The sequence below is a fragment of the Anopheles bellator genome, chromosome 2 (genome assembly GCF_943735745.2).
Source record: "Anopheles bellator chromosome 2, idAnoBellAS_SP24_06.2, whole genome shotgun sequence".
Lineage (NCBI taxonomy): Eukaryota > Metazoa > Arthropoda > Insecta > Diptera > Culicidae > Anopheles > Anopheles bellator.
The window spans coordinates 22,198,480-22,217,407 of NC_071286.1; the positions used below are offsets into that span (position 1 = coordinate 22,198,480).

Here is an 18,928-nt window from a genome sequence, read left to right on the forward strand (position 1 = left end):
CAATAACGAGCTGGTAAAAAATGCCTGTAATTTTTGACGAATAAAATGGAAAACTGAGTGTAATTGAAGCGGTGCTTTGAACTTTGTGTCACGCGTCCACTAATAGTGATTAATAGAAAATCACAACTCTACTGATGGCACCGATATCGTGCACCGTATAAAGTGTATCATTTTGGTACACTTTTATCACTGGTTAGTGTTAACCACCGTGATTCTCCCACAACTTTCAATTAGCAAATGAAACGTGGAAAAGTGACAATTCAAACCTCGAATTTCGATGGAAAAGTGTGATAATTTGTTGTGATATGAAACGTTACATAGATCGGCATTTATGTTGTTAGGGAATAGATTACAGAACGATTTTCTTGCTTAAAAGACTCAATTACAAAATGTTCAAGCTTACAGTTCCAATGCTGTTAGTTTCAGTGCGATTTGGAGACTATTTGTTTCGATTCCAAACGAACGATTCCAAATATCAACCCTGACTTTCTAAATATAATATTTTCTCGATTCTTTACCCTTTCGATTTCTACTTACTGCCATTATTCCACTATGTTGCATTTTAGAAACATTTAAAAACGTTTGCCATACAAAATGAAAAGAGTTATGTTAACAGAAACTGGAACTGACCAAAAGGTTTGACAGTTGGTACTTTGTACAACATCTAATGCGGATGGTTGACTACTTTTGATCATTTTTCCCCGAGGCCATATCGCAAAGCCGCCCATGTTTGCATTATTTCCGCAAACTTTCAGTCTTCCAGTAAAATTATTACAACTCAAACGACGACGTTAGGCCTCCCGACAGCTTCCGCCGGGTGCGCGAACCGTCTTGATTACAAACGGCCTCGCGGGCGCCGGCCTTCCGGGGCGAAACGGTGTGCCGAAACCGGAAGTTATCATCCCGCCAACTACACGGTAACTCAGGCCCGAAAGGCCACTGAAGTTTAACGACTACAATCACCATTTTCATCACTCAAAACCGGGACGAGCGGCACGGGACGAGCTGCGTGGAGCTTTTCTCCGGCCACTCCCGTCACCGCCGCTGCCGCCTTGTTGCTCCTCGGGTCGGCTCGACTAGGACGAAAAATGTGCCTCATTACACGTAGATAACGTCAACATCCGGACGGATTTTTGGGGTTAAGTGTCTAATTAACGCCACCACGCCGGTCGCTGACGCTGCGCCTCGTTCGCTGGCGCGCACACGTGCACCCGAGCACGTGGTGCAGCGACGTGCACCGTTTCGGCCTTTTTTCCCCGCCATTCGTCGGCGCTAAATTTTCGCTGCACAACTTCCGGTGCCGATCCGGCGCCGCGGATTGCGTCTTAGCGGGCCCGCTTCCCCCCAGCCCGCCCCGTCCCGCCGGCAGGTGGCACGTTATCTTTTTAATTACACTGTTACAAACTGACATTGAATTTAATGTAGACTCCCATTTGGGCCGCCACCCGCCCGGGGACCGCGGGCTGAAAGTTTGGCACTTATTTGCAATTAGTTTTGCATTCAATTAAGCGAAGTGCCACTTAAGGGTCCCGGCTCCGAGCTCTGCGAAAACGGGGCCCGATGCTGTTTTCGTAACGCAGTGACAGCATTTTTCTAGCCTCGCCTAGCAGACCGCCTTCCCAGACCGGAACCTGAGCCGTGAGCCGGCGAGCAGATTACAAATGAAGTTTGCTGTCCCAAGATCTGCACTTTGTCAAAAGAGTTTCAAATTGACTGCACTAGCGGAGACCCTCGATGTCATCCATCACCGGAACCTTCTGGTCCTGCTGTAGGCTGCATCACCGGAGCAAATCGGGGCGTGAATTACTGTCCCATGTCGCAGCCGTGCCCTGTTCTGCACCGTGCCACATGAATACAAATACCCTGCGAAGTACTGCTGAGGTTTCCGCGAAGAAACCGTCCGTCCGGACGAAAGGTAAACATGGACCAATGTCATCATGCTGTGGCCACGGAAGTGATGACAGTGTCGGGTGCCCACAAAACCCTTCCCCGTCATCGAGCACAATAAATCATGGCGTCATGGTGTGTGTCTGTATTGGAGAAGCATAACCCACCGTCCCAAAGCTCACGGGCGCAAGGTTAAGTAGAAGATCTGCACTTAGCGCGGCTGTCGTTCCTTGGGATGAATCCGCCAGTGCACTGACTGTGGAAGAGATACGGTGAGAAGATTACGGAGGCTTGCTCCGGCACCGTTAATGCAACCTCACAAATCAACCTTCGAGTTTGCGGGGGGCCCACGCCCTGCCCACGAAAGACATTCGACACACCGTATTTTCTCCCGAATGCACCGCTGCACCTATCGGTGGGCCAATGCTATCGATTTGCTCATAAAGTTCACCCGACTCCGGCACCGGAGGCACCACCTCCGGAACCGCGCGACGGAGTGGGCCCCAAACGATAATTACTGTTTCCACTCACTGTTTGTGCTGCATAATTTCGATGCGATTGATGATAAATATCTAATTATCCATCCGGCCGGACTGGTGAGCCCACTCTACGCGGCCGCGGTCGGGCTGCAGGACCTGTGCACACATAATACGGACCAGACCGGACCCTGCAGCACCGCACCTGTGCAACCGGGGCCGTGCGCGAGCTTCAAGAGAAGGCTTAATTTAAACTATGAATTATACTCCGTCTAATTACATTAGCTCGCTGGACGCTGGACGATGGTGGCGGCCAGCACGCGGACGTGTTTTCTATTAAAATCACGGGCGAAAAGCTTCTCGGTCGCCGCGAGCGCCAGGATCAAAAACACGCGCACCAGTTCCGATCGGTACCGGAACCGCATCCGGATGCGCGATGCTGATTGACGAATGCTTAGCTATGGCCACTTTGGTACACCTTTTTGGTCACGTTTACCCGAACGATTTTGAGGAAATGTAACACGGTGTTCGTGATTGACGGCGCGACAAACTAATCGCAAACTAGTGGAGGCTTGGGAGGGAGCACAGGTTGCATCCGTCCTGGTTGCCCCGGGTAGCCAGCCTAACGCGTGGCTCGGATTTGAAAAGTAAATTTGGATGATTGGACTTTCTTTGATGTTTGCCGTTTTCTATGATAGGAAAATAGTCAGTCGAAATGTATTTGTGTAAGCAGTTTATTCGAGTTCGTTTGTACGTTTCAAAACCGGTCGGTTTAGTTTGAGTTCTATATGAAGCCCCTTCTTTTCTTTTTTTCTAGTTTTGTTTAGTTAATTGAATTACCTTTTCATTTACCTTTTCAATTACCTTTGTTTAACTCTGCTTTCATCATTAATGGTTTGCCTTCTTTATTGCAATTCGATTTTCTCGGCACTGAGAAGTTTTGTGAACTTTGTCTGCTTACGCTTGTAAACAACGTATCATTTGTTAACACTTCCGTAACTACGATGTAGTACATTTGAAATGCTTTCATTCCCACAGTTTCTTCATCACGCGACAATCCAACCGCAATCCTTTGTCCCGAGCTACCTACCAGCAGCGCCAGGAGACGGCACCGTCAGCCACAGTGCAATATTTTGTAGTAAACCCCGCAGAATAAACCGTGGCGATGGCCGTGGCCGGATATTTGCGCAACGTAAACAGAGCACGAATAAAACAACGGCTCCCGACCATTTGCATGCGTTTGTTGTCCGACACACGGCCACCACACTGGGGACGAAGGGGACCATAATTACCACGCTTATCAGACGTGACACTGTTCAACTTCCACCGGAACCGGATGCAGCTCAGCACCGCGGCAGTGGTGCGGCCACAATCCTCATGGGTAGTTAGCGCCACAGTAGCACACCGGGAAGTGTGGCGAACAAATATGTACCATAAAACGCCAGGAACCGGTCAAACACGGCCGACACGGCATTTAGCGAGAACCCAGGCCCGGCCCGGCCTGGAAGTGATTTCTTTTCACCATCGCCAGAGCCTGTTACTGATTGAGATATGCTCCGGTGCCAGCACAGCCCTGGCAATCTCGATCCGAAACGGTCTAGCGGTCCCTGCGCTGCGGTACCGGACACCCAGCGTGGGTCAATCGGGAAAGGCAATTAGTTCGATTTATGCAACATTTTTCACCCCTCCGTCTCTCTCTCGCGCACGTCCTTTATCTGTCTGTCTCTCTCGCGCTCGCTATAACTCTTGGATTCACCCTATGTTCACAACCTTGCGAAGCTCCCGGCGCAAAAGCTGCGCGCGGCCATCAATCACGGCCATCGTGGTGTAATTTAATTAAGAATTCTATCATTGCCTAATTAAAACCACGGTCCCGAGCTCTCGTTTGGACCACTTCCGGTGGCGGTGGCGAACGATCTTTCTATTGCTTCACCGATTGGTTCACATCGGGGTGGATCGAGTACTTCCGCTAAATTGATAGTCTTCGGGTGCGCATCCACACAAATCAGTCCGGGCTGTGGGGAGTTCCAGTTGTCACCGGGACGAGGGACAGGATTTAATTACGGACAAACTGGATAATGAAGCCGGTTTGAAAATTTATCCAACACCGTCTGTGGGTGTTGCACCGTTTATGCCTAATTCAGGTGCCACCGGCGAATGTGGCTTGCTGCCAAATAGATCCATAGCGTAACACGATAGGAATTATAGGAAAAAATATGAAACAAAGGCGAAAGCTCATTTGCTTCCGTACAACGAAATAAAATGACGGGAAAAGGTTCATCACATCAAACATATACTGAAGGTTTGGCAAATATGTTTTGAAAAACATGAAAACCCATATTTTTTACTATAACCCACCGAAGTTAGTGCTTTGCTTTGGTGGGACTTTACTTTCAAACTTTCAAACAGACTTTGAAAGGCCAGGACTTTGATGTAATTGAAAACATCGTTCTTATTTTAAGACTCCTATGTGCTGAATTAGACAATATTAGGCAATGACAAGGCCAGAGTCAGGGGTTGCATTTTCTGTAACAACTTAACTTGTTTGTTGAATTAGTTTCCGTCGATGACGAGTCGAGGTACGTGACTGCCGCTAAGAAACATTGGCTGATCGTCCCAAACGGCGCACCGTGTAAGAATGCTTTGAAGTCGACCCCGGATAATTCAATTGCCCGAGATTTGCACCGAACAGACACCGCGAATGCGCGTCTTAACGGCGTACACAAAAACACAAAATCCAAACATCAATCCCCTGCCCCTTCGTCGTCCTTCGGAAAGCTTTCGAAACACCGGATCGATCGAACGAACCAGACCGGCCAGATTCGATGATGATGATGCAACGCTTTAGATTTTCCGCCAAATTGCATCGACCAAAGCTTAGCCGGTGGGTTTGGTTTCGCGCGAAAAACTCGTCCACCGTGCCCCAAGCGTGACGAACAATGTTACGTTATGTTGCGCTGACCGGCGCTCTCCGGTGACTCTGGTTGCACTCCGCGAGACTGGTTTTTGTGTGATTTTTCAACCCAACTTTCGCCGCGACGTACGGCGCTGGGTACTGGGAAAACTTGGTCGGGAATGAAAACGGTTCACGATCTCGATCGACCATTACTGTGCACGGATGGGAGCGGTCGTTTTTTTGTTGCCGTTGCCGTGGTGTGTTTCAGAAGTTTTCCGACGGCTAGGTGTTTGCGAGGCACGAAACCAGAACACTAGAACCACGGTCGTCGTCGCCGTCGTGTCCGCGGTGACCCGGATGGATGGACGGAGCAAAAGTTTCGCTCACATAGGCTTCAACCACGAGACCGAGACCGGTGCGATGACGCAAAAAAAACCGACCCACCAAATGGTGGAGGGCAAAAGAAATGTCTCGGATGCACCTTTTAAGTTTATTTGATAGAGCGATCCGTGTGCCTGGCCAGCCGAACCCCAGGAAGGGACGTGCCACGGGCTCGACTTATTAAAACAATCGACAAAATATCCACAAAAACGAGGGGACGAACCATCACGCCATTTGTCGGCCAATATTTCTCTTCTGTGCTTGGTGCCTGGTTCTCGTTTTTCCTGCGCTTGATGATGAAAGTAACGGATCGCCATTTCGAGGCACTTGCTGGGAATTAAACCGAACGTTTCAGTTCTCAACCCGAGCTGCGGCCTGGTGGAAAAGAAAACTCCCCCGACGGGCGATCGTGAGGTGCCCGTGTATGTGACGTCAACCCGAACGCCTACGCCACTTCCTAACGCATTCAGTTCTGTCGCCCACTAAAATCGCGATGTTGTTTTAATGCGCCCTTTTTCCTTCGCTCAATCAGCGCCCGGAATTCATGGGAAAGTTTCCCAACCGTGGCCGGATTCGGGGGGAGAAAAAATACGGGAATCGAAACAAACGGCTCAACCGGATATTCTCAGGCGCACTCAGCGAGCACACTTTCGGGGCCGATGCGAAGCCGGTTTGCATACATTGGCCGTGCGCTGTGTAAATATCAAGAGTTTTGCCGTTCGCCGCCCACGTGGCGTTACGAAACGTTGCGTTGCCAGCGATGGCTGCTGCTGCTTCCGACAACCATGTGCGGCAAGCCTCGAATTTCGGGCCGATGTAAAAAGTGCCCAATCCCGTACACAACCCAGCAGGCAACAGTGACTTCCGTCCGAACCATTCGAAGCACGATGGACGTGTTTCCGTTATTGCTTTTGTTCCTACACGGAGTTTCCCTTGCGCCCGGCTGACGGCTACGTGGCGGAGGCTGCGCCCGGGATCCGCCTCACGCAAAACAGCCAGGCTGTTGTGGCGCGTGTAAGCATGCCTCGTAGGCGTACTCCCGGAACCGGCGGACCGGAACGTTACTGGCTCACTGGCGGCTCGTAACGGTTCCCAACGCGATTCGCGTCGCCGCCGCCGCCGCCGGGCAGGGCAGGGTTCGGTTTTATGGGCCGGAAATAAGCAGAAATTGTTCTCAATTTCGGTTTCTGTCAGTTCACGGAAACACGACACACGGGAAAAGTTTAAATTAAAATTTCGTTGACAAAAAAAAAAACGCAACATCGGAGCACGGACGAAACAACATGCCGCGCCGTCGCTTGTAACACGGAACGCGGGTCACGAGCGCCCGCCACGGGGCTCTTGGCAGGGCTCGGGAAAGCTTGCAATCTGCCAACCTGCGGGAACGTGGCGCTGGTGGTTTAGCTGACGACGACGAGTGCAGTGGGCGTGCAGAATGGTAGTTTTGGGCGAATCCGCTCACATCAATGCGGAACACATCTAGCACTGTGTTTCGCACGTGGCCCACGTTAGAACACATTGCAGCTCGAAAGCTGCTTCATTTTCGAGCAGTTATTCGAGCATTGGATGATAGTGTGCCATTGGCAAAATTCGTAACCGCCAAAGGAGCTTTTAACTTCCTTTAAGCGATTATGTTGCCCTTCTTGAAGACCATCCATATTGTTGTTATATGTTGGTCATAAAATCAACCCTTCACGTGACACGGCCGCACAGGCGCTGCTTACATATACATCAAATGAGTGTTTACTGTTGTAGAACATGCCCGAATTAGTGCCCGAAAAAAAGAGGTACACGTTCAAGAGCGTTCATCAAAATGGCGACCAATGCCGTCGTTGCTGGACTACCATTTGGATCCCCGTTCAAGCAGCTTTAAACCATTTCCTGTTCTCAATTTAGCAACATACGAATGAAACGCAATAAAACCCTTCCGATGTGTTCCCCATTTGCCACCGTTCAGCGTTTGGCTGTGGGAAATGTGACCGCTTTTTTCGGTGCTGCCAATTCGGTTCCAGGGCACGGTGTAACGGTTTGCATGTTCACGTTTTGAATGGAAAATGAACATGCAAAAGGAATGGTGGCTGCCCTCCGGTGCCTCCGAAACGAACCGGAGGAAGTGCTCCGGTTCTGCGTGCCATCATCTAACACACCAAAAACGCCGAAAACCCGCCAAACGTTTTGATGGGTGTTATCTCGGTTTTTGCCACTAATGAATAGTAGCATAAAATTAATGCACGGGGCATAGTTTCAGTATAGAGCGGTATGTAGAATAAAAACCGTGAGCAGGGAAGCCCGCTTCGGAAGCGCCAAACCACCACCACCTCGATGGGCTCGACCGATGTTGAGCGGTATGCAAATAAATTCCTTTTTGGGCGCACCTGGCGCAAATGTCGTCTTTTGTGTTCCCGACACAGTCAAATGCCACATTACATTCATCAAACCATCGGCAATTTATCATTGATAAATGTGTGTATTCCGATTGTGTCCGGGCTGGCTCCTCGCCCCGTCCCGGCATTCCCCTACCCAGCGGTCCAACGGTCCGCCGGTGTTGGACTGTAATTTTAGAGCCCATCACCACCGCGTGTCCTTCAAGCGTCCCGCCATTTCCTGCCGAGGAATTTGCATGCGCGTCATAAATCATTGGAAAATTGATAGTCTACAAGCAATATAAATTACGCCAATTCATTTTACTCTCGGCCGCGCTTGGCAGTTGGCGAAACGTGTCTCCCGTGACACAGTTCTCTCGCTCTCTCTCTCTCTCTCTCTCTCTCTCTTTGTCTCTCTCACGTACACTCCGACTAGCGGAAGGTATGCGTATTGGCAATCCCTGACCGGAAGTGGGCGGTGTGTTCCATTTTTGTGTGCCCCCGTTTTAAAGCGCCCGCCGGTCGGTGGGGCCCTACAAATTGGATTATCAACAACTGGCAAATATGCACAGACGTGGCTTTGGGGCCCCATCGGCTCCGGGAGTGGAGAATGGGAAGCAGCATACACAAATTAAACAATATTGGGGATGGCCGTTAGCAAAAACAACAACACGGAGACTACCGGGGCTAATTGTGACAAACCAACTCCGGGCGGCACTTACCTCGCGAACGGTTTCAATCAACGAATTTTCCCGACCCACGTTATGGTCGCTAATGCCGGAAATTGAGTTTTCTCGTATCGCACTCCTGCTGCTGCTGACTAATCCCCACGATCGGTGCTGGAAGTACCGTAAAAAAAACGAAACAACGCGGTCGGATTGAAGTGACCCCGATTTATGTAAAGTGCGATAAAATTTGTGTACGATTGGATTTTACGCCCTGCGATGCAATTCCTTCTACCTTTTGGCGGTTGGGATCGATGGCTTCAATAGGCGGGCCCGTCGGGCGAATAAAAAAGGATCCCGAATCCTTCGGGGAGAGCCCTAAAACAACACGCGGAACGGAACGGTTCTCGTGCTCTACTGCGCTGGTTGGGTCGTGGCGCAACCTAATGGCTGACGATGTTCCGGTTCCACAAAGCCGTGGTCTCACTTCGATGCCCACCGGCCATTACTGCTTATGCAATCCCATTCGGAGGTTCGGTTTCCCAACCGGACCGGAATTACTCGCAAACCGCGAGCCGCTTTTCCACGACGACGACGACCACGATCACGACGATTTTCCAACCCCTTATCAGATAACGATGCATCGGTGCGCATCTTGGCGCAAAACTTTAAACGAAACGCAGAAAGTTTTTACGTTCGTTAAAACGTGCACGAAAAACTGGTAAAAAAATGAAAGGAAAAAAACCGGTGCCTTTCGTCGAATGTGGCCAAACTTAGTTTTAAAACCCCAAGCGAAACGAGATTTTTCGTCCATACTGCTTATCTACCCGGGCTGGTCCCGATGATCCGTTCCCTTTTTTGCGGCCACAAATCTTGATCGTATGCCACCGGGGGCCCTATGGCGTACACGAAACTTTCAATTTTTATTCCACAAGACGAGAAAAACTGTGAGAAAAGTTCGGGACACCATTTTCGGGATAAAATACCACGTTGTTCGGGGAAACCTGCCTGCAGCAGGTCGAAGAATGTTGAGTGGATTCACCGTATTTTTTTTTTTTGCTTTCGCCCAGTTTCGTGCTCCGAGCGCAATAGTTTTACCGCTCGGGTCCCCTCGGGGCAGCGAAAGTATGTTTTGATGCTCGATGAAGCATAAATCGTGTTCCGGTCCGGTGCGCCACGACAAGTAGACATAAGAATATGTTCCTTTAGAAATTGTGTGAAGTGAAGCAGCGATCTCCATTTGCGATTAAAAACCCCACGAAAAAACCTGTGTGGACCAATATGGGAACGTGCTCAGCCACGGGCCATGCTGTCGATCGAGTTCAGTCGAGTTACACTCCATTCTTCTCGCGGCTCACCGAAGAGAAGCGGACAGAAGAATCATTAATACGAAAGCGTAATTAAATTGTTAAAACATAAATGGCAATTAATCTTTCTCCAGCGTCCGGCGTGTTTGCCCACACACAACTAAAAGCCCTGGCCCAGGCGAGGACATTAAAATCCGTCAACGCGCCCTCATCGCCATCGGCGACGAGCCAATCAATCGCGTATGACCGCACGGTCGCGCCCCGGCCACTCGGACGCCGGACGCTGTGTGTTTGAGGCAATATAATTTGATATAAAATTTATTAAAGTTATTTAATTACGATCTCGAACAATTGCCCGAAACCCCCTGCCTTTTGGCCACGGTGCGATTTCTTTTTTCGCGGGCCCTCCGGGCAGGATGTGGCATCATTTTTAATCACAAACCGACCGGTGACCGGTGATCGTGTTGGTGGACCGTGGACCACCGGAATGCAGCGTGCGCAACCAAGCCAAGCCTCGGGGCCACCGTGTAAGCCGTTCCGTTCATTTATGGGTTTTATCTCGCGCCATTTTTCTTTCGCCACTCCACCACGGGGCGACACGGGGCGACCCGGGGCTTCGCTAATTCCTGTGAACCAGTGGGGCGAAAAATACACAACTTTTATTACCGTCCCGCATCCGACCACATACACGGGCGCTCGAAGGAATCGAGGGAACACATCCTGTTGAGACAGTATCAAAATGATTGTACAAATCTCGTGGCACAACGGACTAAAAAAAAAACAACCAGCGCGGAAAACTTCCATTCTCGGGACACGGGAGGGCAGAGGATGGATACGCCCTCCCGCACTCGAAAAGGCATCAACGGACGAAAACCACACTGGTCGTTACGTATCAACCGCACACGTTCGGCCACAGTGCTCCACACGGGGCACCGCAGTCTATTTTACCCGGTTTGTTGTTGCCTTTTTTTTTGGCCCGGTTTTGTGTCTCCCAACGTGTATCCTTTCGACGTGGACGTGAGCTTTTTTCCGGACCCGTACCCTGTCGCCGCGGTCCGTCAGAGCCCCGTCGTCGTCGGGGACAACCCCGCCCGGTTCCAGGCGGAAAGTTTTCAGTTAAATTTAATTTAACGTGAAACATTGCCCCTGACCGCTTCCGGAAGGAGAGCTGTAATTTATCACTGTTGAAAGTTGAAACCGGGCCACTTCCGGCCGGAGCGGGGGGGGGGTGCGGTGGAGCAAGTTCCCAAAAAACCGCCCGCCGAATGCCGAAGGGGGTTTCGCAGATTCGAGTGTTGGTTTTGTCCGGCTCGTTTGGCTTTGTTTTCTATTTCATTTTTTTGTTTGACGTCATCGGTTTGAAGTTTTAGAGCCCGGTTTCGAGAGGCCATCCATCCGAAGTGTGCGGGTTGCCGATGGGCTACTAGAAGGGCGAGGACAAACATGGCGGTCCTGGGAGACCACTGCCCACCGGATATCGGGACACTCCACGCCGGACGCGTTGTGAAATATTTATACGCGGCGCCCACCAAACGTGCCAATGGCCGAACCGTCACCTACCGCTGTCGACTTGTGGGCAGGATGGGCTGTCAGATTAGACAGTGGTTAGTTTGCGTTATCGCTCCGGTTCGCGCTTCATAACCTACACGTTTGTCACCCATCAGATGGACCCCATCCGACACGCACGCCCAGAACTGGCGCAGTTCCGGGCATCGATTCTCTCCACCGTTCACTTCCGCCTCCGGGCCACCCGGGCAACACCGGGTCAATAATTCATTCGCAGGACTGGTTTTATTTTAAGCTGCCCACATCCAAGCTCACCAACTGGTTGCCATCGTTTCGGAAGCCATTTTAAGGCACTGCAAACAGTGCGCCAATTGACAGGGGATGTTATGGTACACACAGAAACACCCAACCCCCCCATACAGACACTCGAACGCATAATAAACTTCGAGCCCTTCGAAGGACCCGGTCCAGGTACAGGCGTGAAACGCACGTTTCCAGGATCAACTTTAGTACGCGCGTCGCCCAGAAATTAGAGCCCCGAACAAGAAGTCGGCTCGCTTGGGTCCCAAATTTATGGCCACTGCGCCGTGTGCAGTGTGCAGATTACTTGCACAGAGAGCACAGCGAACACAGCGAGCGGAAAAGCTCACGTATCCGTGAGTGGGGTTGAATTTTTCCACCCTGGTGCCGGCAATAAGGATTTATGCGGCGAGCACGTTCGCGTGCGCCGTGCCAATGGCAGCGTCGCGGCCGTAAAATGTTGATTTAATTTTGGCATTTGGCGTTTTCTGCTGCGATTTTTCATTCTCACCTTCCGGCCTGCAATCCGGGAAGTCACTTGAGACACTTGAGATTCGTCCCGGACACTTGTTAGCCGAACGACGGCGACCGGCTCTAACCGGTCTCTTGGCCACGTACCAACCTTACACCCGGAGCGGCCGTAAAAGTATGGCCACGTTCCAGCAGCCTGGGCGGGTGGAAGCTTAATCAAAGCGGTGGCGCCCGTACACGAAACCGCTCCGAGCATTTCCATAAATTGTTCGTAGCCTTTTAATTAAAACCTCCCATTCGCCGGATCATATGCCGATCGGCCGCACCGGTAATGGAAGGGTTTCGCTCAATTTAATTTTTGTCACTGAAGTGGGCACCGAATTGGGCGCACTCCGATCCGGGGAAATAATAAAATAAAACCCGCCCGTAATTGATTCGATGACTCCTCTTCATTGGGCGACAATCGACCTCCGACGGTGGCACGGGTTCAGCATCAATTCCGCACCGTCCGCGTGACGGTCACCATTACCACAAGGAGGGCACAAGATCACCGGCTGCCGGGGGGGCCACTACCGCAATGACGTTGGCCGGGAAAAGGACCATTATACCGTTGCCAGCCAGGTTCAAGCGCGATGCCACACTTGCGGGTACTTCAGGCGTTATGCTTCATTGAATTTGGGACTTCGCCGTCCTCAGCAAGGACACTCCGCCCGCAGCCAGGACGGTCGTCGAGACTGTAATAGTTTACTGTTATTGTATGCTCGCTCAAACACAATCCGGTTGACACACCACCGACGGACGCACGGACGGAGATTGGACCTGGAATCCAGCGGCGGCGACGATGCCATCGACAACGACGACAACGACGACGACGACGATGATGGTTGTAAATATAAATATTAATTAAATCGGGATGCCACTGCGTGCGCGGTTGCTTTGAATCTAAATTACATTTTCATACCGATTATGACGAAGTTGGGATGGGATTGGCCCAGCGGCGGAGGGAGAGACACTCCAGCAACCCGGACGTATTCATGGAACAAACGCTTCAGGACTCTCAGTACCTAGCAGCACATACTAGCACATGGCACAATCAGGGGTCACGTGAGCAGTATATCAATCTATGTATAGTAGACGACACATTGTTAAAAAGACTTAAAACGAACTATTGCTTTAAAAATTGTTGTTAATGTCTGAAATATTTCATCGACTGAAACGTTGATTAAAAAGATCTCCAATGAAGAACTTGTCAGCGTCAAAACAGCACACGTTAGAAATCGGATTGGAATAGAAATGTGGTCGTTTGCGAAAACCGTGCGTTAAAGTTGAAATGGCCGGAAACCTTTCGTGGACAGCATAAATGATTGAGTAAATTGGAACAGAAAGACCAAACCTTTTAATCTTTGGCTTCGGCAGTTGTTGGCCGACATAGACCCTCTTAACGCGCGGCTAATTAATGAAACCAGTTCGTTCGAAGGCAGTCGAACCGGAATGGAACGGTGTAATGGCCCACGGTTGCTGATTTGCCTATGCACGGACGATCTCGGTCACAATTTACACTACCGCTTTCCCGAGCGAAGGTGGCAATTTTACACCGTGATCGTGCTTAATGTGAACAAACTTTCGCCTGTAATTGACTGTGGCACGTTTGATAGAAATTCAATTAAATTCTAGTTCCCGGCGAGCGTCGGGCAGACGCTCACGCCGATCCCTAATCGAGCCCAATGGCGGGTCTAGTTTCGGACCGGAGCTCGTGTTAACTTCCTGGCGATGCTAACACCGTGGCACGACGACCGCACCGACGCGCCCGTAAGCCCCCTAAGTGATCCTCGAGTGTTGGCAAATTGTTCGACACTAAAATTCGTCAACTAATGCCCGCCCGGCACGTATGTACGTATTTGCAGCCTTATGCATCGCAAATCCCGGCAATCGTGATTTTGATCAACAACGTCGCACGCCGGCCATCCGGGGCAGCACCTAAAAACGGGGCAGCCGGGTCTGATTCCCTCCCCCGGCAGGGTTCCCTCGGGGAGCGTACTATTTGGGAAAATATAAGACCATCGTCTAATAAGCTTTTCCATTGAGCGCCTTATGCCGACATCGTTCTGTCGGTGGCGACTTGCAGTTTCTCATTAGAACCTCCACCTTAGGGCTCGCTCCCGGGGTGCAGCTCCAGAAAGGGACGGAAATTGTCAACAAGCTTTGCACGTAACCCGGCCAGACCGAGCGATCAGGAGAGACCGAGCGGTCGGGCATAAAACCTTGCCATAGGATCGTAAAAAAGCCCCGGCGCACTGGGTCTGGTCCGACGGGAGCCCGATATTAAAGGGCCAGATTAAATTAAATCATGCAATGTTTGCCTTCACACCGCCATCGGGATGCCAGGGCGGATGCTACGAGGCGGGTTTTTACTTTTCCTACGCTCCTGCGCCCGGTCGTTCGCAGACCCGGTCGTTGTGCTAATCGCCACAATTCAGTCCGGCCTTCGGGGAGTGGGCGTTTCTAATAAATACAAATTACAAGCAATAATTACGACTATTTTGATGATAATTTTTTCCCGTCCTATCACGGGCCGGAAAGTTAATCCCGGTAGTAACGTTGGCCCCGTAGTGTAACCGCTGCCGGTACACGCAATTCCGGTCCGGGCAGGGACAAACACTATTTGCGAGGGAATGCGCACGGAAAGCCGGTAAACAAGGGGGCCAACTTCACGCACGGGCGCCTCCTAAGCATTGGGAACACTTTTTTCTCGCCACTGTGTGTGGTCTCTGTCGATTTCCACGTTGACTGCGCAGAGTTAATTGTGAAAATCGTTTGATTATAGCCTCTGTAATAGGTGCTCCACGCAACACTCTGTTTGGTTTTGCCAGCGGTGCTCGCACGGGAACTAGGATCAGGGAATTGCTAACACTCTTTTTCGCCGTTTGATTTCCCAGCGAATAAAAGTTATAGCCAACACGCCCGCCGAACACGATTTAGGTCTCAATCGTAGGTTGGTGACGGAGTGGAAATGGGAAATTGCAGACGCAGTGGTGTAGGCTGCAACCGCCAGCTATTGGAGCCATTGTGGGTTGATGTGGCCCACAGAACCCGTCGTATGTCCTTTCGTTTTCCTATGCAACAGAACAGAATGATTCCAGCCTTTCTATGGATCCCACACGTAACATAACTTGACTGATTCGAAGAGCTTTAGTTTGGCAGTCCCAGTCTCATCTCCCAGTCACTAGAACGAGAAATGCCTACACAGCGGAAAGGAACAGAATTAATGTAGATATTGGCCTGGCCTGTTTTTAGACTAAGTGCTACTAACTATCGTTTAGCTTAATCGTTGAGCAATGTTGAACAATGTGTTAATTGAAGCCCTAGTTTGCTATCTTCATTGATCGTGGCCTCTAAATGTGAGCACTAGCACTATTTGTTGCTGGATTGACCAAAATTTGGATATTTTTTCTCTTCAAGAACGAACTTGGTCGCATTTGCTTGATTGCGTTAAAGCGCATCGTAGTGTGCCGATCGGCAGTTGACACGGCAGCAACAGCCTCAAGCGGCTCTAGTGGGAGCGAAAGAGACGGCACGTTACACACAACGTCAAAAGAATGACATCTCGGATTTATTCAGTTTCATCGTGACGTTCGAAGGCAATAGAAGTGCTTAGTGACCAGTGAAGAAGTGCAATAGTTGCGCTGAACTGTGTACTTGCAAGAAACAGATTTTGTCCGTTGGCACTTACAGAGCCGAGAACATTCGCTACAAAATGCTGCGTTTTCACGACACCAATTACACCAACTACGAAGTACTGCGGCAACGGGTGGTGCCGTTCTTGTCGGCGCTCAAGACTCGTGATCTGCGCAGTGCGTACCGGGTTTTGCTTCGTTTTCTTCGGTCCCGGCATCATCCGGTAGTAGCCATGCTTGCGAGAACAGCTTTCTAACGTGCGTTTTGCGTACTTTTGTTTTGCAGGTAAACCCTTCTTCACCGGACTGGACGAGCATCTGAATGACGACGATGGTAATGGTGGCGGAGGCGGATTTATCGGAGGCAATCAGCTGCAGCTCAACTCGCCGGCCCGATCATCGCCGCACTCGAATGGTTCCGAAACGACGGAACGCTTCTCGCGGAAGGTTTTCGTCGGTGGTCTGCCGCCGGATATTGACGAAGGTACGTACTGTCCAATAATATCATCGCGCCGTGTTTTAATCCGTAGCCCTTCCAATTAAACGCAAGCGAAAGGTAGTAGATTTCTCTAAACGCGCTGCCGGCCACCGAAACAGGCCCCTTGGCTATACAAACGCTCCCCCGTGGAAGCATTCGGGGCCGGGCGACATTACTAAAACTCTACACCAATACTCCAGATGGCAATGGCTACTACGATCAGCGGCTCGGTATTTTGGGTACTGCAAATGGCGGCTTCACTCGGCACGACGCCACGCTCGCATCACACACGGCCTGCTTTGTTCGCTCCGGCAAAATTCGAAAGCGTCGTGCGTTGTCACTGAACTGCGGCGAACGTAGGTGGCCCTCGGTGTGCCGCACGCTCCAAATTTTTTCGATTTCGGTGTGCAACGGAATACCAGCATCTGCCTGGGCCGGCCATTCTAGCTCACGGTAGCCGCAGTATGGAGTAGGCCATCAACCCCCCCTAAAAGCATCTACAGAGCATTCCTCTGCTTCACTTTCGGAGCTGGAGTTTTGATTTGAGCGTTTGATGTGTCTTAGATATTGTATTCTCGAAGCTGTCTTGGCACGAGTTACAGCAGCTAGGTGTGCGATACACTCCTCTCGGTGGTGCTCCGAGGCTACGGTGGCTTCATTTGAGTGTGAGAACAAAAGGTTGGCTATGAAATTTAATTTGTGGCACAGTTTGGAGCACCGAGCACCACGATACGATGGATGGACTCGAGAGGCGTACAGTGAAAATCACCCGAGATCCTCTGCAGCCATCTCCATATGGAGCAGCGTGTGTAGTTGGTAGGAACTCGAACTCACGCCGGTCTATAGGTGTTCTGTTTCTGGTTGTTGTTTTCCAATCCGACACAGAACTCGAGACCACAAGATGGTCGATTGTTTGCGCTGAGAAAATAATTTTCTGCACTGCTCACCGGCCCTTGTAGCAAATTTCTTGTTCCAGCCGACCCTCAACTCAAACGTTACAATTGGCCCGATGTGTGTGTGGGGATCCATAACATACTCCCCAAGTGCGGAATGTTTCCAATTGCACAGGGCTGCTGTTATTTATCGTTGCACTCTATACCATCCCTTGCCAAACTCACTTTTGCGTGGATTCCACACGCCGCTACCGGCTACTGCTGGAGTAGAGAAGCGAAGAAGCGCTTCCGCCACGGACCTCGGACGAGCGTGGTGGCTGGTAAGCAAGAAATCATGGCCGCCCCGTCACCGCTCTCTCCAACGTACACAAACACTCCCTGACACGCTGTAGTATCCTGTTCTGGGGCTGCCACGTGGATGTTTGTTGCCGACTTGGGTTCAGTTTGTTTCTCCTAATGAATTACTGCGTCATCTGGGACACGTTCCCGGCTACACGGCCACGGTGCTGTGCCCAGAGCGTTCGTTCGAAACTGCCACCAGATCCACAATGTGGGTCTGGTGGGCTCTATTTTTCGAGAAGGATGTAAATTTTACATCCAACACTTTTAAGTCCTCGTGTCCGTCCGTGCCTCTTCCGACAGCTTCTCGAAAAATTTCACATCGGTTCAAAGTGGTTCGGGACGCAGCGCTGTCGGAAGTATCGTAAACAAAAGCATGATTTACGGGGATCAACATCTTCGCAAACATCATAAATAACTGACATCCTCTGTCGGCGCTCTGACCCCCGTGAGCGTAAGTGTGAAATGGCAAACAATTTGCTTTGCCCCATATCCCGGTGATACTCTCGAGAAACACCAGTTGACGGTTTCGGTAAGCGCCATCTTCGGCCCACTGACAGGAATCGTCCTGGTGGTAAGGATGCTTGAATACGGCCCACGCCCGTTCTGTTGTGCATGTTGAGGCTCCCGGAATGCACTCCCGACGCTTTCTTTGATTCCTGGAAGACAAATTACCCAACGGCAAATGTTACCGATTTGTAAATTGCTCTTTTTAAAGCTTCACGGCTCTCTGTCTCTCTGTAGTGTTTCTTCGCTGCCGTTTCAGCCGTAAGCTCCTGGGATCGGATTAATCTCCATCCCACGGGGTACAAGACGCTGAAGGTAACAAAATGAAAACGTACGTCCCCTGCGGAACATCAAAAGTGTTCGCACAAGACGTCGAGATGAATTAAATTACCACCCTGTGCCGACCAACCGACCAACTTTTCATCGCCCAATCGACGCGCGTTTGGACGCTTCGATGTTCGTCGACGCATTTTGCCAAAAGTTCTCGAAAATATCTCCCAAACTCCCAACATTCATCAGCGTCTCATTTTTTACAGACAATTCGTTTCGCTATCGGTACCTTGTTTCGCTTCGCTAAGCCCTGCGCTGCCGATGCCGACGATCCCAACTCTAATTTATTTTCTGCCGTTGTACTGGAAGCATTGGAAGTACTCAAGTGTCAGCTGGGCGCGCTGTGAATTGATCAGGAGTTGTAGGAGAAGTAATCAGGACGCAAGAAGGGGCTTCAAGTGAAGGGACTTTTACCATTGCATCCACCACAATTGACTGGGTACGATAGGAGTTAC

The 18,928-nt window shown here is 50.6% G+C and overlaps 1 protein-coding gene across 1 annotated transcript in view; it reads left to right on the forward strand.

Moving 5' to 3' along the window:
• Positions 1-18,928, forward strand: part of LOC131208642 (cytoplasmic polyadenylation element-binding protein 3-like) — a 218,030-nt gene that overhangs the window by 187,054 nt on the left and 12,048 nt on the right. The window contains exon 5 of the mRNA XM_058201449.1: positions 16,213-16,410. Coding sequence (XP_058057432.1) covers positions 16,213-16,410 — 198 coding nt within the window. The remainder of the gene's footprint in view (positions 1-16,212; positions 16,411-18,928) is intronic.